General features: G+C 41.7%; 1 protein-coding gene across 1 annotated transcript in view; it reads right to left on the reverse strand.

The window, feature by feature from the left end:
• The window catches only part of Esr1 (estrogen receptor 1), a 368,654-nt gene that overhangs the window by 44,928 nt on the left and 297,822 nt on the right, over window positions 1-25,904 (reverse strand). Inside the window, 1 exon segment of the mRNA XM_038339005.1 lies at window positions 24,601-24,739. Coding sequence (XP_038194933.1) covers window positions 24,601-24,739 — 139 coding nt within the window.

Consider the following 25,904-nt stretch of genomic DNA (forward strand, 5'->3'; position numbering starts at 1 on the left):
CAAGCCTCTTAATTGACTTTTCAATGTGAACAGATGCAGTCGGAGTATCAGAAATAGATGATAATGAAGAATCTAGAAATTACGAGACTGTAAGACAAGATTAGTCTAAACCTATGAAATTCTCTCGAGGCTGAGAAACCATGGGATTGGGAAAAAACAAGATGTATTTTTAAAGGAAGCACAGCGTCATTCACAGATCAGAGGAGCAGTTTAGCAGGCAGACCAGCCTATATCCCCCACTGTGCAGACGTGACATCCTTCAAGGACCAGCTCCATCAGGCATCATATCAGTTGTGCCTTTTGGTGCACCTTGGAATCCCCTTGTGGGAGCCTTGTTCTGCCACTACTTGTGTCAAATGTGGTCCATTTGCTCTTAAGTCATTGAAGAAAGAAGCAGGGCTGAGAGAGAAATTTGCTCATAGCATTTTCTGGAAGTTTCTCCGCTATAAAATGAAATCTTGTTTTTCACCCTTGTGAGAAATAAAGAGTTCTGGCTACCCAAGCTGCACTTGTACATCTTAAGAAAATCTCATCCTACAGAATGGAAAGCTCTCTTTGTGTCAAAGGAAAATGACAAATGGAATCTGAGAAGGCCCAGGAGATCAACATAAAACATTTAATTTAGTTGTCTTGAAAATAAAATGTACACCATGGTTAGAAAATGGAATTACAAATTAAGAAACCATTTAATATCAACAGAGGCAAGATCAACTGTGTTTAAAAACCTGCACTTCCAATGCTATGTGATCTTTCATGAAGCCCACGATCTGAAATATGTCAATTACATGAATATTCATACATTTGCATGATTGGGCATATGTATAATATACAAGAAAGTGTTGAAATTGGCATGCTATAAAAAATTTTGAAAGGTGCAAATTCTCAAAAGAAAGTGACTTGGATGCTAGACTTCAGCTCCTGGGTTTGGATCTTGGGGACAGTGTTTACCAACATACATGGCTCTGAACCAATTACACCATTCATTCCTGACTGAACACAGAGGCAGAGTCATCCATATTGGACTCTAAGTCTACTTAGAAATATCTTAAGTAAAGGCAGAGTAAGAAATATATTGTAACTTGAAGAAGAATAGGATCCATTACACGATGCTGCTTTATTTACGGTCACGTGACCAGGAAGCAGACACACAACAAGGGTTAGGTCCAGCCACTATACTGCAAACTATTGCTCTGAAGTAACACGGAAGGAAGGCTGCCTTCCTGGAGAAGTGGTCAGAATGGTGGCAGGCAGTGGCTTTATGCAAATAGGAAGGAAGTACAAGAGCAGCGGTGGTGCAGGCTAGAGTTAAAACAATCTTTAAGCAAGAACTAGAGGGAATGAAGGGTGACCAAAGATGAATGGACTCGCAAAGCGCACGAGTGTTAATCACTTCTGTCTTAAAGCAAGTACAAAGAGATGAATTTGAAAGGGACCTTACATATGAAAGCCTAGTAGGACTGCTCAGCTTACCAAGTGCAACCATCCCTCCATGCCCATCGCTCCTGCCCTGCATAGCCGACCAACCCTCTACTGTACTATTGGTCTGTAATGAAAACCTCTGTGTTGAACATGAGGTTTTCTCCTGGTTGTTATTCCCTAGGTAATACAGCAGAGTAACTACGTATATAGCATCTGCAGCAGATGCCTACTAGATACACCCTGAAGATGGGAAGGATGTGCGAGGCTATGAAGAGGTCATGCAAACATATACACCATTGTATACAAGGAACTTGAGCATCTATATACTTGGGCATTCTTCAGAGTTCCACAGTGAGAGGCAACTGTCCCTCAGTCCTATGGCAAAGGATGACACAAAAGAAGCCTCCATTCACACCTACTGTGTCACCGTTCTTAAGGAGGCCAACAACAAACTGTATGAAGGAAACGGGATGACTAAGAAGTAAAAGGAAATATCAGACTTGAGGCTTGTAGAGACGGCTTAGTCAGGAAAGTGTTAGCCTTGCAACACTGAGGACATGAGTTCAACCCCAGAACTTGTTTGTAAAGGCACGCATGGTAGTATTACTTGAATCAGTGCTAGAGAGGTGTCTGTAACAATATCCCTGGGTCTCACTGACCAGCCAGCCTATTCTGCTTGACAAATCTAGGCCTGTGTCAAAATAAGGTGAACAGTTGCCCCTTGACTTTTTCCTCTGACCTACTCTCTGTCTCTCTCTCCTCTCCTCTCTCTCTCTCTCTCTCTCTCTCTCTCTCTCTCTCTCTCTCTCTCTCTCTCAAATATTAGACTTGTAGGTGAGAAGAAACCCAACCATTACATACTTTTAGTAGGAGTGAAAATTGGCATAGCACCTATGGAGAGCAATCTGGAGATTTCAAATCAAGCGGAAAACAGAAACTGTGTGACCAAATAGCCTCACCCCTGGGCATATCTAGATAGATGCGTACACACCAGCATTCTCTTGTTCTTTTAACATTACTCACGGCAGCCAAGGCGTTGGAGGCAGCTGAAGTTCTCATTACTGAGAAATGGTTTAAACACAATGTGGTATATATAAAATACATATCCATGACAGAATACCACTCAGCCATAAAAATGGAGGAAGCCCTGCCAGTTTCAACAACACAGATGTGAAAGTGAAGGACCTAGCTTAAGTGGAGTAATCCAGGCACAGAAAATACATGCCACCATATTTCATATGCATGCGAAGTCCAAAGTTGTCCAGCTTTTAGAAGCAGAGTGTAGAAATGGTGGTTGCCCAAGGCTGGGAAGAGGGTACTTGGTCAAAGGACTTAAGGTTCAGTAAATACAAAAACATGAGAGTCTCATTGAACAGCAGTACTATGACAGTTACCCGAGAGTAGGCTTCAAGTGTTCTCACTATTATATGTGATAATTGCATATGACAATGCTTATATTAGGGTAGCTCGTTTAGCTACTCTACTGTGTACACCTATCCTAAAACTTTATATTTGCACCATAGACACAGACAATCTTATACATGCCAATTAAAATAACATAATAAAACAAAATTAGCACTCTAAAAATTATGTCTAAAAAAAGACTTTCAGCACTTTTAAGTTTCAATACATGTAACTAACAAGACGCCATCTGCGTTCTATGATAGCCGTTGCTGTCAAACAAATGGCAAGTCTGAACTCCAGGCCATTTATCGGGCTGAGAGAAAATCTGGACATTTTTCCCGAGGGAACAAAATTTCCCCAGGACCGAAGAGCTTTGCAGATACTCAGCGTGGAAATCACCCTAAGTCTACCCCTCACACTCCACGCTGTCTGTGGAGGCGGACATGGAGCCTGCCCTTCTTCCATTTTCTCTGGATAAACATTTTTGGGCAGCAGTTTTGCCCTGCTCCTTCATGGGTCACTGGGTGGCTTGTGGGTGAGGCTAGCACACCTGAGAGGAAAGGCCATTGCTAAAGATTTCTCTGAATTGAATGGCATATCTGGGTGTGATCATGCGTCACCTCAGTAGTGTCTCTAGTGTGCTTTGTTTGGGGATGAGGGTTGATATTTGCTAGCCACAAGAGAACTGTGACACAAGCTATGGATTGCCCAATGCTTTTTCCTTGCCCTCCCAGATTTCCTTATAGATGACATTTCTCCATCTCCTTGAGAGTAAGGGATGGGAGTGCCACTAGATTTTGGCCAATGGAAAATAAGAAGAAGTTAAGAACACCTTTATGATGCATATTAGTTAATAAATTGGCTTGGGTTTCCTAATCTTTTCTCTGCCTCATACCTGAGTCTGCAACACTTGAAACCCTAGAAGGCAGATAGGGAAACTAGAAGATTCTAGGTATCCCGATGAGAATGTACCTGCCGAAGAATACGCTTATGTTGAACAGGATCTGATTTCAGAAACAGTTACTGTACTCAAGTAACTAAAGGTTAGGAGTGTCTGGTTCTTCCCTGTCCTGACTTATTTCCAACTCAGAAATAAAAACCTCTTGGAACCCAATGGACATATTTATCTCTGTAGAAAAAGCCAAAAGGATGTAAGAATTAAAATTCCAATAGACCTGCAATATCCAAAGGGACCTTGGGAAATGGTGGAGCTGGAGCTCAGAGGCAACAATGTGTCTGCAGATAAGCTTTGGACACTTCCAGAAGAGAGGGAGTACACAGAGGGAACGAAAGACATCATCTCAGAGCAATGCATGTAAGAGAAGGATGCGCCAGCTGAGAGCACACAGGAGTCATAGGCCAGGAGGTGGGAAAGAGCCAGGGAGGAGGGACATCCAAGGCCAGAAGAAAGGGTCAGAAGTGTTGACATTTCAGAGAAACCAAGGGAGATAAGCATAAGTCCGTGGGCCAGAAGTGAAGTCCTTGGGGATGGGAAAGAAGAAAAGTAGACAGTAAATGTGACCCAAGGCAGAAAACAGGTGTTGGAGCATGTAATGAGATTGAAGGCAGAGATTCTAGAAGGTAATTTTGCAGTGATTGATAACAGGACTTGGGATGAACTGGTAAAAAAAGAAACAATGAAACTATAGGACATAAAAGAATGGGAAATGTTCAAGATGCGTCATATGCAAGGACAAAATTTTCAAATAATAAATAAGAAAACAAAAGAATAAGAGGCAGTGTTCTCAAAGACTAAGGAGGCTCAGTAGGGGTGGGGGGTGGGAGAAGAGGTTGTAGTGATTATCGGCGGGCAGGCCTGCTTTTCATCCTGCCCGGCTCCTGGCCACCGGCTAGCTTAACCCGAAATAATTACACGGAAACTGTATTCTTTTAAAGACTGCCTGGCCCATTATTTTCAGCCTCTTACTCACATCTTGATTAACCCATATCTAATAATCTGTGTAGCACCACGAAGTGGTGCCTTACCATTTAGTTTCTAGCATAAGTCCATCTTGGGCTGGAGCTTCATCACATCTGGTTGTAGAGGCAGGGCAATTGTCTGAGCCATCTACCTCACTTCCTTCTTCCTGTTCTGTCTACTTCCACCCACCTATGTTCTAACCTATTAGGCCAAGCAGTTTTCTTTATTAACAAATGAGATCAACAGATAGAAGACACACCTACATCAAGAGGTGGCTAAGCTTCCAGCTCTGCAGAGGGGCATTCTGTCTCAACATACGGAGGAGGGTGGTTGGACTCCCAAGGCAATACTTTCAAAAGCAGGGGAGAGATGAGAATATTGAAAAGACGGACCCTTAAAGCATCGAGATGAAAGTCTCCATCACTATAACAAGACCTAGTATTAGACAGCTGAATCCAAACTGACAAAGAGATGGAAAATGACCCAGGATCATTTGTTCCTGACTCTCTGAAGGTCCCCTGACTTTGAGGCTCTTATTCTAAATACTACACAGAACAAAGGCAATAGCGTGAAAGATGTAAAAATGGAAGGGATTGGTGATCTCTCTAAAAGGGAAGTGTATCTCCCTGGCATTCAACTTTCGGTCTGCCCACGTGGAAACCTAGCAGCCTTGGGGAATCTGTATGGTCATACATGAGTGCCCTTTAACAAGGGTGCCATCAGGTGTATGCCAAGGAAAACGAGTTACAAATATAACAATAGCTACCAAAAAACCATCAGCCCTCTTAGACAGGGCACATTTATACAGAAAATTAAAGGGAAAATGGAGTAAAATAAATACAAACAGGAGGCAATTTTTGAGAGTATAGCCAGAGGATCATCTTCTTGGGTTATTATGGGAAAATGGAGATAACCACGTCTCATGATTCATTTAGAAGGATTGTGTTTCGAGTGGAAATGATTCTTGGTCCATTACCTTGATAGGAGTTGCTATGAGACAGAGAGAGTCAGGCCCTGCTCACCGAGGATGGCTCGGTAATGCTTGGAGTGATCCAGCAGCAGGGCAGCAATGCTGACTCTCAAAAGCGCCCCTGCCCAGCGGCAGGCAGATCACATGGAAGGAGCTGGGAAACAGGGCCATGGGAGAGGGCTTCTTGCATTTGTCTCCTCTTAGTTTATTTCCGTGGTTAACTTTGGTCTTTTTTGTTTGTCTGACATTTAAAAGCTGAGAGACGCTATAATCAAGGAAAGCCAATCAACAAAGGAGTACAGCAAATAGGTCTACAATGAAAAGAAAAGATAAAAAAATGTGCAAATGATTTATTTAATATAACAAAGAACATATTCATTGAAAATAGAAAATAATATTGTTGTCAGGGAATATTATTGGATACTTTCCATTTGAGGGAGAAAGGGCACTTCTAATACCTGCCTTATGGGATCATAAAGACGATGACTAAAGATGTCAGCTATTCTAGCTGCCCAGACACATTTTTTTCCCACCTTCTAGTGTCTTCCAGAATGACGATCTTACTACCCTTGGCCAGCAATCACATCCTGATGCCAGGCTAAGGCATCCTCACCTTCTTCCCCCTGTTATTCACAGCCTCCTGCAGGTGTGGACCTCAGCTTTGCTGGAGTCAGTGTGTGCCTTCACTAGACCCCAGTCACAGAGGACCCATATCGATACCTCTGTGACTCGCCCACGGGTGTGCACTCTGTTCATGTTAATGTAAATGGTTGCTGTGGATATTACACAGGCAATGTTTATACTGACCTCCTGAAGGAAGTGTCTTGGTATGAGCGTCAGATACTCATAAAATGCCCAGTTATCTTTATTACTCCACCTGACACTCAGCAGTACATGTTTCATGGAAGTCTTTGCTGTTTACTCATAATACACCAGGGGGCTGATAGTCAAAAGTGTTCTTAAGCAGAGAGATGTTGTCTAATAGAAATAAAAAGCCTTCACATGCATTATTTTCTTATGCTCTTGTGTGATAAAGTGGCAACTCCGGGATTGGTTATTACAGACATGTCTGTGAGAATGTGTGTAAAACATACTTCTGTGTTTCAATGGTTTTGCCAAAGGGAGATGGGATTCTGCACTTCTACAGAAAATGACCCACTTGAGTTTGCTTGTTCAGTTTAAACACTTGGCAAGCTTAAAGCAAATCCCTGGGCGAAAAATCCTCTAAGGGTTTGTGGGAAATCAAATATCCAGATGAAAGAGATTGGGTCAGTCTTTGACAATGACCACATCAAGTATGGGCCATGAGGAAGACTATCTTAGTCAGGCACCTTTACTGGGGTGTTTCAGGATTGTACAAAGGGAAGTGTATGTCTCTCCAGTGTCCTCAGCTGAGCTGATTCAGCTGTTCCAAAGGCAAGTGAATGAATGAATGTGGTATTATACATACGAGAAGAATTTCTGGTTTTGATAAACCAACCATTGTTTTGCAAAGGAAAACAAAATTAATCACTTTATTTGCTCATTAAAGCAATTGTTGAGCACTGTTTTGCATGTCTATTATATATGCCAAACTCTCTGATAGGCCTTAGAAACACAAGGAACAATTTTAATTCAGTCACCCCCTTCATTCATTAATTACCAAGTCAGGTTTTTCTGTTCTACACTGATTTCAACTTCAAGTCACTCAGAGGGTAAAGGCCTCAAGTCTGTATAGCAGCAAGAAACTAAAGTCCACATTATTATAACCTAGCGATTCCCTAGGCAAAGGCCTCACCTGCTAACGTACTAGTGAGTAGCACGCTTCTTCTAGATCATACACATCATGCTGGTTTGTCAGATGCTGCCTTTCTGTTAGCCTGGGCCTTACAGTCAAGTGTGACAGGCAGAGAACAAACATGAGACTTTAGGAACAAGATTGTCTCTAATTACTGAGAATGAAGCAGACAAGTCAGTAGGAGGTCTCGAACAAGCTTGTCCTTAAAGAGGACACATAACTGAAGGCAGAATAATATCATAAGGTCACTTGGATATATGTGTTTTTCATCGGGAGAAATAAGAACTTTTCATTTTGACGGAAGTTTGTGGCTTTGGAAGTCAATAGGAAGACCAATAAGGAAGGCCAAACAATGCCTGATATGGTTTGTTGCCTTTGTTTTTAATTTTACGAAATAGGGTTTCTCTTTGTAACAGCCCTGGTTGTCCGGGACTCACTCTGTAGACCAGGCTGGCTTTGAACTCACAGCAATCTGCTTGCCTCTGCCTCCCAAGTGCTTGATGTGGAGAGTCTTCTGTTTGAGTTGATTTCATTGGCTAATAAAGAAACTGCCTGGCCCATTTGATAGACCGCCCCTTAGGTGGGTGGAGTAGACAGAACAGGAAGAGGAAGTGAGGGGTAGAAGGATCAATGAGATGCCACGTCTCTCTTAAGTTAGGCAGACCGCAGTGCCTCTCCTCAGAGAGAGATGCCAGATGCGACAAAGCCAGCCGCCAGGTCAGACATGCTGAATATTTCCCGGTAAGACACCACTTTGTGGTGTTACACAGATTATTCAATATGGGTTAGTCAAGATGTGAGTAATAGGCCAGGCAGTGTTTAAAAGAATACAATTTGTGTGTTGTTATTTCTCGTGTTAAGCTAGCCAGGAGGCAGAAGGCTGGGCGGCGGGAACGCAGCCCGCAGCTCCACACTACAAGTGCTGGAATTAAAGGTGTTCTCAGATTTAAGTGTTAGTCAAATTAAACTATAGTCACAAGCAAATGCACCAACTTTGAGCAAGCAGTTCCTGGAGAAGTGGGAGAAGAGAGGGGTCATCTGCCAATGTCAACAATAATTTGATTTTAGAGATTCTTTTTGTACAAAGTTGTTACTTTGGAAATGTATTTTTTTTTTTTGATGATGCAAATATCTCAGGGTGCAGTGGTCTTGTATCAGGAAATAATAGATTCCTTTGTGTAACTGGCAAAGAGCGCGGTGATTGGGTCTTCAATTATGGCCGTCCTGTCAATAGAAGATTGTACCACCTGGAGTAATTTTGGAATTCTATTCCGCAACTTAAACTAAGGAGACTCAGATGACTGAATGACTTTCAACCCATCTTTAGAGGTGAGGTCTCTTAAGTAATATGCAGGCCTCTAACTATGAAATAGAAGCAAAGAGCCTCCATGCTGGGAAAAGTGCCTCAGACACCCAACCCTCCTCTTTTCTCCAAGGCAAACCCTCAGTCACTTCTGTAAAATTCCCACAAAACACAGTGCCACAAGTGCCGGCCTTGATCTTATTTCCACTCCTAAAAATATCTGGGGGTTCTGCAAGTACAAACAGGAAAATCAATGTCTGCAAAATGACCCCTGAAACACAGAGTTGAAATACCATAGACTCATGAGTGTCTTTGAGAAGGTAATGCTTTTACTCTTTGATTTCTTTAATCACCAAGTCCCACCCCGGGGATCAAACTTCTTAAAACACTCTTCTTGTTTCCTCATTCTGGCACTGATCAAACCTCAACAAAACGCCACAACCAACCTAGCAGCAGTAATAAAATAACAAGGGCATCGACATTTATTGAGTTTAAAACGAGATATTAGTTAATAGCCTAGGCATGAATCAACTACCAAACCCTTACAAACTCCATGAGAAAAGTGTTGTTCCAGAAAGGAAATAGAGGCACAGGGGAAATTATATGACTGCTCAAAGTCTCACTGAGTGGGGGGCAGCTTTGCAGGGTGATTGATCATTGGGGCTCTCATCTTCCATGGCCATTCATGGTACAAGCTGGACTCACACTGCCCCTGGTCTTGGTGGCATCCCATCCTAAGCTCAGCTTTCCCAAGCAAGCTACTCTAAAGTCTTTGATTCCCAGTACACCCAAACAGCAATGTGGAGAGCCATGAGCTCGCTCATTTTCAATCTGCTTGACAGTCAGGCTTTGAAGACTGCTATGTCTATCTTTCCTGAAGGCTTATTGACTGTTCTATGGCTAAGTTCATGAGATCTGAGCCCTGGGACTTGCCTCATAATTGATCACTGAATTCTACAACTTTTGCAGCACCTTTCTGGCAATACCCTGCCTGATTCTCCTCTTGTCATCCTCATGGCCACTTCCGCCGTTAAGGTGGAGTCAAGTACGCACCAGAGGAGACGCTTGCCATCTCTACCCCTTGGCTGCCAGTCACCCAGTTTCCTTTAAACATATGAAGTCCTGGAGCTGCAGAGACAGCGAGTAAGAGGCTTGCATGAAGGTGTGAGGACAGAGCTGCGCTCTCTGTTACCCACACAAGTGCCAGGCAGAGGGGGTAGTGCACCTGTAACCCCAGCACTCGGAGGCAGAGACTGGGGACAGTTGGGGCAGACTAGAGTGGTTTGAGTCAGAAAGTACAGGGTTTAAATGAGAGAGGCTACTCCACTATATAAAGTGGAGAAGAAAGATAACAGAAGACACCTGACATCAACCTTTGACTTCCACATGTGTTTGTATATAGGCATGAACATTATATACATTATATATGTGTGCTACAAACATGCACACATACTATATGTGAATATGCAATTTCTTCAGTGTTTATACCATATCCAGCATAGAATATGTCATCTGCAGAGAAGAGTGTGCCATAATTTTCCTATATACCTAACACCTAGAAAATTATCAATATTATTAATGTAAAATAATTGACCCATAAAAGGCTTAGCAAGGTAGGAAATACAGTTTGAGCCACAATCCCAGTGTATGTTGTCAAACTGTCACAAGTTGAAACTTACCTTTTCCAGAAGTATTCTGGATATTCTAAGTAATTCTTAAATACTTTTAAGTTTAATTTTAAATAGTTTTATAATTTTTATATAAAATTATATAATTCTATTCTATAATTATTATTTACTACACATGGCGATCACCCTTCATTGCCCCATCTCTACCACCCTGTCTACGCTCTTTCCTCCACAAATCTCTCACGCACTCATGTCTACTTGATTTATTTTATGACACACGGAAAGAAACCAATAACATCTGTGTGACTGTGGCTTTGAAGCTATGTGCTGGAACCTCCTGATGTCAGTAGTGGGCACACAACTAAGGGCACGGTGGTGGGTACACACCTAGCGATAGTGCTCCCCCTCCCAGAATCTATCCGTGGCCAATAGCTCAGAGGTAAAGGATAGGCCCCTGAACCCCTTCCCTTCCTTGACTGGTTGTTGATAGGGCTGCTCTTAGCAGCTCTCAGCACCCAGTGCTACATTTGGTGTAAGCTAATGATTAAAGTTTGTCGTTATTGACTATCGGAACAACACCCCATGCTCTTCACCTAGCCTTCTGGCTCTTACATACTTTGTGTCTGCCCTTCCACACTGATGGCCCAGACCTTCCAGGAGACAGTACAAGTAGATGCAGAGGGTGGCTTATATCTGTCCCTTACTTTCTGGCCCATTGTGAATCTCTGCTCTCACCACCTTTCATTGTAAGAGAAGCCTATAATTTGGGGGATCATTTCAACAGCTTGTTACTAAGATGCTTTTAAAACCATACAGTGTAGGAGAAGGAGCTTAAGTATGCTTAGTAAAATGTGGGAAAAATGAAAGAAATCCACTAATGTTATCAAGGGTGAGGCTCCCCATCACCCATATGGCTTCAATAGCCAAACAAGCTCCTTCTGCACCCACAGTGGGATCTTGTCACAGTTGTATGCAGTGGAACCTTCAAGAAAGAAATACAGGATGGTACAGATGTCTCCTCTGGTAACTGTACTTACTCTTCATTATTACTATGACAGGTATCCCTGTCCCCGCTGCCCCTTAGGGAATATTTCCAAAGCCTCAGCTTCAGGACACAGGACACACAGAGACCCTATCATCACCTAGGACAACATGAAAGTGAGTCAATTGCCATCTCTCTAATTCACCCGAAACTTCTTTGAGAAACAAAGGCCAAGAATCCCACCATTTCCTCAGTGATTGACAGTAAAATAAATGACTCTGGAGACATGAACCACAGTTTGGGCCAACCCTAGAAAACCATGGGTTTCCTCTCCTGTTTCTAGCCTTCCTGAGGACCCCGGTGGCTCTCTGACCACCCAGACCCCAGTGGGGGGTATTAAAATGGATTCTGAAGCCAGGTAAACAGGGCTCCTCCCAATGCAGAGAGCTCCAGTCTGCAGAAAGCTAATGAAGCCCTTGAAGCCGTGTCCTTCTCTTCCGCCCACACTTTATTGAAATGCTTTTGAGTCGTATTGTGTTGTAATTACATGCTATAGAAAACTCTACAGACATCTGCTTCAAGGATTGGGCCCCTCGACTCTTACTAAAACATTTCAATTCCATTTTTCCTGGGCATAAGCTCTCCAAATGCATCCGTGAGGGCTCTCTACAACTATTTCCATTTTATAGTTCAGAGAACGTAGGAGTAATGCAGGTTCCTGGCATGGTGGTGGACCGATGGAAAGGGGATGTCCTTCGGAAGCCTGGAGGTTGCTCTCCCTTCCTACATTTCCCTGTGGCATTTGATTCGCACAAAGAGTTTTGGTAATAAAGTTTTAGAGATAATAATAAAAATAAACACCACTTTCCGCAGCAGCCTGCTTCTCTTTTTCATTTTCTTCGGGGAAATTACAAAAGAGATTCATTCTATTGGTATTTCTGGTGGTTTAAAACCTTTTGTACATGTGTACGGCATAATTCTCAACCTTGAGATAATATTTTTTCTATACAGTTTTAGCTTGGGTCCTTCATCTAGTATTACATTTTCACATTGGGGGGATGGATTTCTTTTTTCTGTGGAGAAAGACAGTCGCCTACGAGAGGGTGTGGTGCATCTTCCTCCCCTGAGCATCTCGGCCTTCCCTGTGATGCAGCCCAGCTCCGGTGCTCTCTCTCCTCTACTTCATTGGTCACTTTGTGTATTTCTACATCAAACCGTACCGTCTGAATGATGGTTTGCTTTGTAAGCAACAACAACAACAACAAAAACTTTGTTACTTTTCTATGTCCTTAACACCACCGCCAGACCTTTTGGGTACATCTAGTGGTCCTTGCCCTCCCATGTGAACTTTAAAATGAACATAGGATTAGGATTGTAAGTGAACACATTCACAGGTCAGTTTAGGATGAATTAACACATTTTCAGTAATGACTATTCCTCAGCGTAGACATGACATTCTTTTCAAACTTCATGAACTGTCCTCCAAGAAAGGTTTTACATTTTCTTACAATGTCCCTAATAAATTCATTCCCAAATATACTATACATTTTTGCAACTGCTAAGAGCAGATAATTTTGATGATTTTTAAGTTGGCAGAAATAGATTTGGTTCTGATATGATGATGAATAGAATACTGTCTAAATATTTTTATAAGGGCAAATATCAGAAAAATAAGTAAGTCCTTATCTAAGAATTGTTTGGAACAGAATATATTGTATGTCTAATCTTTCATGACATTTTAAATGGAATTTTGGATTTTATGGAGTGAAGTTGCTGGAAAATGGAAGATAATCTCATAGGCTTTCTCTCTTTTTGACTACCAAGCTATAAAAACAGAAAAATGTAGCCCACGATGTAGTGTCTTATTCTGGAGTGAGCAGAAACCACTACTGTTCATAATAGGAAATAAACACATATTAAGGAATAATTAACTACTTATAAGTTTATAATGAAAATAAAAAAATAAATTCAATAATAGCAAAGAAAGAAATTCAATATTTTAAAAGACCCAAATCTTAATTCTTTTCATACTGTCCAGCATCCCCCTCAAAAGAAAAAATTACAAAGTATTTCTGCAATGCATGTGTAACATTTGTAGCAAAGATTTGATAAAGAATACACAAAGAAAGCTTCACATGAAACTTTCCTGTGAATTTTGGTACTTGCATAACAATAACCTCATCCTAATAATTTTTTTCTCTTGGGCTGCAAACACTTTATAGAATAAGCTACCATCCACACACTTCTTGCTGTATTTTTATAAGCTACTCAAAATGACATCCAACAAAGCTATGAATACTTTAATTATTGTAGATTTACTTCTTTTATTTTATACATGTGACCATTTTGCCCAATGTATGTCTTTGCACCATGTGCCTGCCTGGTAACTGCAGAAGTCAGAAAGGCCTTGGATCCCGGAACTGAAGTTGTGAATGGTTGTGAGCTATCTGTGGGTTGTTGGAAATTGAACCCAGGTCCTCTGGAAGAGCAACAGGTGCTCTTAATCTTGAGCCATTCCCTCCAGTCTCATTTCATAACTTTTAGATGTTTAAGGATAGGAAGAGAGAGGCAGAAGAATCTACTTGCTATTGTATGACTGTAGGCAATGTAACCTGGAGGAGTTAATGAAAACCTTCTTTGCAGTCAGAAAAATTTAGCCCAGTTGTGTCTGTACTGAAAACACACAAAAGTCAATTATTGGTCAATATAGAAAATATCCAGCTAAGACACAGAATTGAGTTACCATTTCTGATACTCATACATTATACACATAAATATAATAGGTTCATAAATATTATATTTATACACATAACTTTATGCATTCATGAAAAACTAGCAATGATCCTTATGTGCAAAACATTCAAGGATGCTTTAAAACACTTCTAAAAGCATACACAAAAATAGATTGAACAATTAAAAAAGCAGTTTGCTTTTGATAACAAGACTCAAACCGTAAAGATATCAAACACTGCCTAAACAATTTCTATTTGCTGTAATCACAAGCATTCTGGGTGAGAGTTGAACAAGATAATATGAAAGTTGAAGGTCACATAGCAAAAGAAACAAAGAATCACCTATTGAATTCTGAAAGAATCTCAAAGGGCCAATACTAGAGGGACGGCACAGGCTTGTTTAAGATGTTGGAACCTCGACAAATAAAGCTATGTGACACTGACTTCTTTTTAATTTTTAATTTATTTAACTTATTTATTTTACATTCTGATGCAGTTCCCCTCCCTCCTCTCTTTTCATTCCCTTCCTCCTCTCTGCCCCCTTCAATCCACTTCTCTGTTTCTGTTCACAAAGGGGCAGGCCTCGCGTGGGTTTCAACAAAGCATGGCATATCAAGTTTCCAGTAAAACTAAGCACCTCCCCTTGTATTAAGGCTGGACAAGGTGATCCTGTATAAAGAAGAGTGTCCCAAAAGCCAGCCAAAGTGTTAGTATTCATAATACTAAGAAGTCTCCATGTCATTATTCAGGAGCTGGTGGTCCAAAGGAATTCCAGTTACAATAAGATGTCGTTTGTGGTTTTGATCTAGCTATTCTGACTTAGTATCTAGAAAGCGTGGCACACTGACAATGCAGTTAGCACTCTTCCCCTTACCTCAATTCCTGCATTATCTTACCAATGGACAGATCTTAGATACTATGACAGTGGTGAACATGCATGTGGGTTGAGAAACTGGTTCATTCTTCTTGTTTGGTTTGGTTTTGGTTTGTGATTTTTATTTTAGTTTGTTTTTGCTTTTTATTTTTGTTTTGTAAGACAGAGTGTCTTGTATAGCCCCCGAGTGTCCTGGAACTCTGTAAACCAAGCTGACCTGGAACTAAAAGATCCTCCTGCCTCTGCCTCCCGAGTGCTGGAATTAAAGGTATGTACCAACTGGTTCATTCTTGTGGAGTAAAATCCAAGAAAACACTGAGAGTTTGATTTTAATATCTTTCTTCTGAGAGAATGAAAACAACAAAGCAGAATATGACTGACTTACTACAACTCTCTAGAAGCATCATCACAAGCACCCCTGACCCTTTTCCATTGTGTCCTGGGTGTCCACAGAGAGCAGTCAGGAACAGCAAGGTCAGGATTGAGGCTTAAGAAAACCATGACAGAGCCGGGCGGTGGTGGCGCACGCCTTTAATCCCAGCACTCGGGAGGCAAAGGCAGGCAGATCTCTGAGTTGAGGCCAGCCTGGTCTACAAGAGCTAGTTCCAGGACAAACTCTAGAAACTACAGGGAAACCCTTTGTCTCGAAAAACCAAAAAAAAAAAAAAGACCATGACATTAAAAAACAAACAATTTCAACTTTTCCCAACAAACAGAATAGACTATTTACCCCCCAGCCATAAAACCTATCTACTCATAAACTGAAAGCGGCTATCAGAAAAACAGTGGAATAACATTAACACTATGCTCTAGTGGTATTTCAAAGCTATGGAAACTACCACTTTCCTACCTCAAGTAAACTCAGCAACATCCCCTGCTTTCTTCCCATCAACCTCAAAGAGTGAACATTGAAATGCTCTTGCCTACGAGTGTATGTATATAGGTGTGCATATATGCTAGTGTGTGTGCATATATGTGTATATTACAGCATACATCTAGGCAGAATGCATGTATAATTAGCACAGTCATGTGCCATATGCATGAACATATCAGAAAGGAGTCAGTACATTGAGCAGTTGAAGAAAGGGCTGCGTGTCACTCAGACTCCAGGCCATGAGTACGTGATTAAAGATCAGCTTGGCATGAGCACTCTGAGATTTGGGAATCCCATTATTTTGAACCATTTATTTGCACACTAGAATTAGCCCATTACTAGATTGATGTGGGATATCCTTCTGTATATGTCTTGCTTTCATTGGTTTACAAATAAGCTGTTTCAGCCAATGGCTTAGCAGAGAAGTCAGGTGGGAAATCTGAACAGAGATATATAGAGAGTAGGTGGCGTCAGAGAGACGCCATGTAGCGCCAAAGGAGACAGATGCCGGAACCTTACCGGTAGGCAGCAAACTCATGGTGATACACAGATGAATAGAAATTAAGATGTAAGAGCTAGCTAGGAATACACCTAAGCTATTGGCCAAACAGAGTTTTAATTAATATAGTTTCTGTGTGGATTATTCAGGTTTGGGTAGCCAGGAAATGAACAAGCAGTCTCTGCTTACACTGGATAGTAAATGCCTGTGCCCAACTCTGTCTCCTTCTTCGTGCCTTCCTGTATCGTGGCCAAACTCCTGTGTCTATTAGTTGCTATCTGTTTGATACAACAAAATGCCAAAAGCAACTTAGGGTTTATTTGGGCTCACAGTTTGGGATAGTCTGATAGCAGAAGTCAGAGGCAGTGGGTCATGTTGCCTCCTAAGTTAGGAAGCAGCAAGGTGGAATGCTCATATTGTGCTGGCTCTCTCCTTGTAACACTAGTCCATCACCCCATCCTGGGCAATGGTTGCCATTCACATTTAGGTTATACATCACATGAACATAATCCAGATAATCCATTCCTCACAGGTATGTCTAAAGACTGGTCTCTTTAGAGAGTATAGGTGCTGTCAAGTTCAAAGTCAATACTAACCATCACACTATGCTTTTATGCTCAATAAATACCTATTGAGCTGAGTTAAATTGAGTTCTAATTAGCGTAGACTTTAAATTAGCCACCTTCCCTACAGGTGTGCTTGGATAGCACTCATGAAAGAAATGACCCGCCCAGGGGATGCCTTGCTGGCAGAGAGTGTGCCTAGCATGCTGAGGGACATGGGCCAATCCCTAGTATTATGCAAGGGGTAAAAGTCTGTAATAAATCATATGATGGTGAAGTTACTTGATCATCCTTATGTCAGTTGTTCTGATTTGAACAATATTAGCATATGTTAAAATTAGCCTGGGGAAAATGTATTTCAAACTTAGGCAGATGTTTAATTGTTCAAAATACATGGCAACGACCAAACAAAAACAGTGCACAGAAACTCAAGGAAAGCCAAATTAACTTCCTACACAGGATTAAATCTTTGGTTGGGATTCTGCCTCTCCCGGGAACAATTATATATATTGAGTGGATCCTTACTGCTTAAGGGCTTAATTCCCCTTAAGGACTTAAACCCTGCGGCTTAACACATCTGTAACACAGCATTGCTTGATTGCTTTTGTTTTTAAGAGGAAATCTTGTTCTAATCTTTTTGTTTTTACTGTTTTCCAGTGGAGTTTTTGCTTGCACCTCCATGATTAATGGTCTAGATAATCAAGTAGAAATATTCTGAACTATTGCTTTGCATGTATATATATATATATATGTATATATATATATATGTTTCAATGTTTATTAATATGTAGCCCTACATCATTCCAGGATCTCCTAAATGTATATAGTTCAGCCGTCTTTAGTCCAATAGATAATTTGATTACATTTCCATCAGACGGTATTAGCACTGACATAAGGCAACAACAAAATGTGGGTGGGAGTGTTCAGAGGGCTTCCTCTTTTTTATTCAGTTCAGGACCCCAGCATAGGGAATAGTTCAAGTCACAATTTAGGGTGAGTCTTCTTACCACAGTGAACCTACGATAACCCCCTTACAGGCATACGCAGAGATTTATCTTTTTAGTGCTTTTTAGTGATTCTAACTTAGATCAGTGTGTGTGTGTGTGTGTGTATCTACTATGATGTGTACATGTGTGCCTACTATGATGTGTGTGTATGCTCATATGTGCCCATGCATGTGTGCATTGTGTCGTGTGGTGTGTGTGTGTGTGTATGTGTGTGTGTGTGTGTGTATACAGATGCGTGCATGGGGGTAGTCAAAGGTCAATGATGAGTCTCTCTCTCAGTTGCCTCCCTACTATACATTTTTAAAACAGAGTCTGTCTGAACCTAGAGCTCACAGACTTGGCTAGGGTAGCTAAAACACTGAATTTGTCTCCATCTCCGTTTCCTCACAACCCAGTTTTTATGTGGGTCTAGGGATAAGAAACTCAAGTCCTCATGGTCATATGATAAGCCTTTTATTGATGAAGCTATCTCTGCAGCCCTCACTTCTCTCTTCTTTGATTGCCAGTTTCACACTTCATAGCTCTATGGTTTGTCCGGGAATGAGACAAAAGACTTCGGGTCATAATTAATTAATCCATTCTTTAAGTGATTAAATCACACAAGCACAAGTAATCAACAGCTCCAGGGTGAGAACATGAACTAGAAACATGCGTTTGTACCTGTATTCTTAGGCACTCAATAAAATACAGCATTAGAGATAAGCCAGGGCAGACTACGCCCATTAAAGATGTTCAGTATGTATTACCTGCTTTCTCTTCCCTTTCCCATTCAGTTCCATAAATGGAAGGAAAAAAAACTTAGGAGAGAATCGGTTTTCTAAACGTATTGCTAAGTAACAGATGGTGATTACTCAGACATTAATACGTGTGAGTGTGTTGTAATGGTCAACTTGGGGCAAATGAGGCAGCGTCAGGCAAAGCTGAGGGTACAGGGCCTTTGACAAGACTTTCAGAGAGTGAGCTTGAGAGCCCCAGAGCAAAGCTTCTGGAGCTAATCCCCCCCACCTCAAGGCTGGATTTGCTGATAGGTGCCCCCATTGTCTACACCCCTCCCACAAAACCTGCTCTCCTGCTCCCCAGTGTCTCCTGAAGAGTCTCATGGCCAATAGCACCTCTCAGGGGCAATTCTGAGCACGGCAACAGAAAGGGGGCTTTCTCGTCATGCCCTAAAAACACATGTGAAAAGATCCCATTCTGAATTCATTAACTTATTTTGGAACAATAGATTTTTAATTATTTCCAGTAAAAAAAAATCTATGAAGAATTTAATGAAGTTTTACATGGAAAGGAGGTGAGGAAGTCAATAAACCATTTCTGGAAGCATTGCAAAGGGATTTTTTTGCACACTTTTCATTGAAAATATGAAATATGTTTTCAAATCTAAAATGAGAAAGCTTTTGTTTCTAGTAAATGAGGGTTTTTTCATATGAAATAAATTTATCATCAGAAAAGAGTCTGCTCTTCTTAGAAAAGGCAGACTGTTTATCTAGTGGAGCAAACCTGTTTTTCTCTTAAGGAAAGGGAAACTTATCCTGCTCCATGCCCACAGCAAAGAAACTTTTTGTTGTTCAGTGCTGTTTCCTCCAGGCAGAGCCTCCTGATGTGGGAGCAATGGAAAGAGCTAAATCAACAATTCTCTGGCCAGAGGCTTGGTAGAATTCTGCTCATCGATTAGTCCCCGCTTTTCAGATGTATGAATCATTTTTTTCCCCTCTGAGAGTGAATGGGAATCAAGAGAGAGAGAGAGCGAGCTTTGGCTTCCGGAGAAATCCACAAATATTTCTCAGAATTTGTGAACAGGGAAGGCTCCAGAAAAACAGCGCCTTGGAAAATGGAAAGTCTTTGGAACAGGCAATTAGCATCGCATCCCCTCACGTTGAAGCTGCCTTCCTGAGACAACAAGCTGAGCTTCTGCAAAAAGTTAAGAGACCCCTCGAAGTGTAATGCATGAAGAACAAGTCTGCTACTGTGTTCGGCCTGTATTTTTCTAGCATGAGTACACGCGTGGGACTAAATGAAGACACTCATTCCTAGTAGACTCAGAAGGCTTAGTTCGTGTTTTCTAGTGCCAAAACACACCAATGGATTAGGTGCTAGAATGGAAAATGAGTTCTCTCCATTTCCTGATTACTTCTACAGGCATTCCTATTATCTTTAACTTTCCTCTTATAAAACACACACACACACACACACACACACACGACCTAGGGAAATCATAACCTTCCTTTCCTGGTTTTCACAAGAAGACTTGTGTGGACCTCATGGATGCAGGGTCTAGGAAAGGACCAGATATGATGGGCAGATAGAGCCTGGCAATGACAAAATCGGCTGACAAGCTGGTGACTGACTACTACCAGGGAAACTATAACCCAGCAGAATCAAGATCTCATGGGCTGTCATCAGGGAGAAAATAAGGCGATGATTCTCCTTGAAATAGGAATCATGCTCTCTGCTCATGAGCGTGGCATAACAGCACACTGGGTTTCAGTCTCAAAAACAACAACTCCAGCTTGCCAGTACAAACACTTCGGTGACTGAAGGTCAGGGTAGGCACATTTTCTTCTCCCAATGATCTTGTTAGACACAGATGCTTGGATTAGCAGGGAAAACATGAAACATGTATGAAACTAAGAGTAGTTAACACTCCATCTCTTTTTGGCAGCCATGGTAACCCATAGGTCACTCCATCTCTTTTTGGCAGCCATGGTAACCCATAGGTTACAGGGATATATGGATTTGAGGCTGTCTCCTTTCTCCATTTCAGTTGAAGATGTGCTCACCTGTCAGAGGTAGCATCCCAGAGCCGTGAACACACAACCACAATGAAAATGCTAATACTCAATTCTTATATCACAGCTCTCAACCACTACGTGCTTTGAAACTTCAAGGGATCTATATTTTGTTGCTAAATGCTTATTATGGATAGTATGCTATGATGGGAAAGACAAGGTAACTGATCCTAACCAGAGAGCCATCTCTCTCATAGAGGTTGGAAGCCTGTGGATGGAAATTTATAATCACATTGTTGGCTGACCCTCAGAGAATCTTCCAAGGTATACAGTCTCTAAGGGGTTGCTACTCACAAAACTCTTCCCTCTGGTGCATCTATCAGTCACCAAAAGCCATCACCTGCAAACTCTCTGAAGGCAATGAAATCATGCCGAAATTGGATGAGATCAGACAGTAAGTCATAGATTAGAGGATATATATATATATATATATATATATATATATATATATATATTTTATGTTCTAGCTTACATTTTACCTTTTATTACATATTTAAATATATATCTTTGCTTAAGCACTTTAACCATTACTAACACCTGTCTAGGGTAGAAAATGAGTTTGCTTTTTTCTAACGATGTTCACAAGTGCACCTAAGGGAGAGGTTTTTGATTTGTTTGTCTAGAGACAGTAACATACTGTATAGAACAGGTTGCCCTCAAACTGTAAGTTCTCCTGCCTCATCCTCCACAGGGCTACAATTACAGGAATGTATTCTCAGACCCCACTTTCTAAGTATTTGTGACTGTACTAAGATCTCAAATAATGGGTAGGTTCTGGGAAAAACAAGATCCATTGCTTATCTCCTTTGGAATTTAGAAGCTGCTGAAGAGGTAATATAATCACAGGCTAAATGGAACTATAAATTTAAAAGATTAAGACTCTTCCAGAGCAGATGGCTGCTAATTTCTGAAGAGTCTACAAAGGAATAAACTAGTAGCTGGTGAGCAGGAATTAATGACAAGTGAGTGATTTTGATGACAGTGACAGCCTTGGGCACGTGCTATGGGAATAGCCACGGCCACGGCCATTGAAAAAGATTTATTGATATAACAGAAGACTTCGTGTGATAGGTGGGTGAGATCTGGTTCTGGACCACAAGAAGTTTTTGATCTGGTGGATAAAATGGCACACAGTCCTCTGGCAGGATGAGACTCTAGGGGAAGTAGAAAGTGATCACTGAAAACCCAGGCAAAAGAAAGCCTGCTTTCTGACTGAGGAAGTAAATTTTAAGGAAAGTTTTATGAAAAACTGGTATCTGGGATGAGCCTTAACAGGTGCATGTATTTATTTTTAATTGATTTTACTGAGCTCTACATTTTTCTCTGCTCCCCTCCCTGCCTCTCCCCTACCCTTCAACCCTCTCCCATGGCCCCCATGCTCATCCATTTCTGACAAGAAAACTTTGCAGAGCAGTGAGAGAAATCTGTGAAGCTGGGCACACTTCCTTTGGTAGGCAGAGGCAGGAGGATCATGAGTTCACTAATATCTCATGGGACATGGTGAGACTCCATCACGTAGACAAATCAAAGTACCAAAGTCAGTTTTTTAAAACCTGAATTTTGCTCCCAAGTTGCAGGTCAGCGTCAGCCACCAGATACCCTGAGGTTGGACAAGGCCACTGAGGCCCAGCACTTTCTTTTCGATTCCCATACATCATCATCTTCTTCATTTATATTATCTGACTAGGCTTGCAATATCTGTGTTCATTAAGCTTATTAAAGACATTCCTGATTCTCACACACACAAGAAGCCTAAACTTGAGAGTCAAAGGAGCCTTAGTCAAGAGGCATCAAGATTCCAGTGGTATTTCGGGGCATCATCTCTAGTGGCACTGGGCATGGGAGGCTGAAGGAAAGGGAGTGGAAAAGGGAAGCAAAAGGTAGTTGGGGAAGCACACACACTGAGGGGAGACCAGGAAGAGGACTTCAGCAGTTGTCTGAAGAAAGACAGAAGGTCTGGGTTCAGAAACCAGAGAAAAACTTGACAGATGACTGGCAACTTGGTAAGGAAAAAGGCAGGAGCGATTCTCTATCTACGTGGGGATATCACCAAGATAGAAGAGAAAATAAAGAATCAGAATAAGAAAAAAGATGCAGCTGCAAGAATCAGAATTAATAAGAAAGAAGATGCATCCGTTGTTGGGAACAAGCCTCCATGGTGTGTAGGACTCTCCGGTAAGATTGAGTTTTCAACAAAATTTTGGCCTCCACCCCACCCCGTCAGACAAGAAACATTTTAAAAGAATCTGAACATACAGCATCTTGTCATACTCAGGGTGGGCTGCTACCAGGGTCTAGGAGGTAGCTTCCAGGGGTGCTACCCAAATCCTACAGTACATAAAAGAGGTTCCAGGCTCAAGAAAGAGTGGCCCTGGATGCTAACTATAAAGAGGCTGAGAAATCCTATCTAGAAGGATTAGAATCCTATCTAATGTTGATCTTTTTAAAGTAGAAATAAATACAGATGAAAACTTACAGTTACACATACTCTGTGAGATACGACAGGGGACTTAACCACAGCAGGAAGCATGGGAAGGAAAGAAATTAGTGAGGGAGAAAACCGCAGGAAGCATCATCACTCATGGGCACTGTGAGTTTTTGGGCGTGAGGCAAAGTGAGAGGTCTTTCATTTTCAAAATGCTGTGTCTTATGACGAGTCTCGGCAAGCGCATAGAGAGCCTAAGAAGAGAGGTAAGGATAAGAAAGGCATTCATCAAGCAGATCAGTTCAGCTATGAACATCTGGAAGCCTAAACACTGAGGGCAGAGAGAGAGAGAGAGAGAGAGAGAGAGAGAGAGAGAGAGAGAGAGAGAGAGAGAGAGAGAGAGAGAGAGAGAGAGAGAGAGAGAGAGAGAGGACAACACAAGAAAAAGGAAAAAAAATTAAGAAAAAGGAGAGACGGGAGGGCAGAGAAGGTAAAAGTGGGCAATGGCCCTCCTGTTACAATGATGCCCTCTACGGTCTAACAGTATAGATGTAGTTCTAGGGATCAAGACGAGTGGCCTCTCTCCATGTTTGGGGAAAACATTCTATGGGCAGCAGAATCTCCTTCTAAGGAAGTATCATCAACTTTCCTAAAAATTAAGTTGATCTATGATAAAGCGAAAGTGACAACTTGCACAGTTCTCTCTCACTTAAGTTTTGTTTTAACTCCGTTCCAGGAGTCTTCTCAGGGGTAGAGGCCCCACTGCTTCCTTGGTAAAATCGGGATGAGAAGGCTCCTGCCTCTTCAGGGTGCTTGATGATTACATAAGGTAACCGGGAAATAAATCACTTGGCACAGCAGCTGGTGCCAGGCAGGGACTCCAGTGGTGTTAGCTGCTTTAAATAACATCCGAATCTATTACTTGAAGAAATGATCAAAAGAGAAAAGCATTTGGGACCACAGTCCAAGGCAAACCATTATAACATGCCTAACAAGGTAGCTGCAAACTAAAATTAATTCCTAGAACTGCAAGTGGCCTTCAGAACCCTCAGGCCGAATTTCCTCATTTTAACAATGGAAAAATTAGAGAAAGAAATGGAAAGGCCATTGTGGTTTGGGAATCAAGGCAACAAAATACTGTGTAAATTTTTTTGCTTAATGTAACCAGAAGATAGAGGTAGAGTTGGAGACTTCCAGTTTGTAGTTACGTGTTGTGTTGGAGATGCTAGAGCCATCCGAATCAATGGCAAGCAGAAGCTAGCCTAGCTTTCCATGAACATGCCCACTGTGCAACCTCGAGAGAGATGCACTCATAAAGTAAACATAACTATACAACTCTTTGAAGTTCCGTGGAGTGTGGAATCGCACGGCTTTGGAAAGGAACTAAAGGTTGTAAGAGATCTGTTTCTCCAGGCCATAGCCAGGACACTCACCTGTCCAGGAGCAAGTTCGGTGCAAACAGGAGCTTGCCTGGGTGTTCCATGGAGCGCCAGATGAGGCCGATCATCAGGATCTCCAGCCAGGCACACTCGAGGAGGTGGACCTGATCATGGAGATTTAAGTCTCCAAAGCCTGCAACACAAGGAAAGCCCCGCTTAGTGCCCAGAGGAATTAGATTCATCACTGGCGATGTGAATGTGACTTGGAATTTGAAGTAGCTGGCTGTTCCATGGTAGATAGAATAAGGGAAACCGGCAATGTGTGCTTTTCTTTCTAGTGGCTGGATTGGAGCTTAAAACTTTTTGAACTGTAAAGGACAACGGGGTAGATGCCTGCACATCACGAGGAGGAGGGAGATGAGACAAATCAAGCTTTACTTCATAGGAAAAGCAAGTATTTTGTAAAATCTAGCTCCGTTAATGAGTTTCCACTTGATTTTTTTTTTTTTTTTTTTTTTTGGTTTTTCGAGACAGGGTTTCTCTGCAGCTTTTTTAGAGCCTGTCCTGGAACTAGCTCTTGTAGACCAGGCTGGCCTCGAACTCACAGAGATCCGCCTGCCTCTGCCTCCCGAGTGCTGGGATTAAAGGCGTGCGCCACCACCGCCCGGCAGTTTCCACTTGATTTAAGGGATTTTTTCTAACTTCTGAGTTGCCATATTTGCAAAAATACACAAACTTATATAACCTGTTCAGTTGTCTATAAAAATTGTACTTAGTGAATAAATTCTACGTAGGCATATCGAATAACTTGACATAGCTATTACGATTCATTTCTATTTAGTTAAAACTTAAGTGCTATAAGCATAAATTATTTAAGTAAGGGGCAATTGGGACACAGATAGGAGCCCAGTCATCGGTTATTTCTTCATTTTATTACTGAGCCATGATCCTTTGTTTCACAGAATGTAAAACAAAGACTAAGGAAATAACACACGCAAATAAATCACTCAGGGGATGAATCAGACGACGAAAGGTAAAGTCGCAACTACTCCTCGGGGAACCCACTGATGTAGGCACTTGCTTTCCGGTGATTGATTGGGAGATTAAAGTGTTTCCTAACTGCTGATGACAGCAGATGCCTAAGCATCACGAAGAGGAGGAGGAAGGAGATGAGGCAGATTCAGAACAGGTGGGAAGGGCACAATGGAGAGGAGGGGCGAGTGTTTATTCCCTCACTGTGGGTAGAGCCAACGCTAAAAGCTTACTGCAGCAGGCTCTTTTCGTCTTTACTCCCAACAACCTCAACAGCTAGAAACTGAGGCTCCTAGCTCACTGATGCTCCCAGAGTTTAGGTGCCG

Source organism: Arvicola amphibius, chromosome 8 (assembly GCF_903992535.2).
Source record: "Arvicola amphibius chromosome 8, mArvAmp1.2, whole genome shotgun sequence".
Lineage (NCBI taxonomy): Eukaryota > Metazoa > Chordata > Mammalia > Rodentia > Cricetidae > Arvicola > Arvicola amphibius.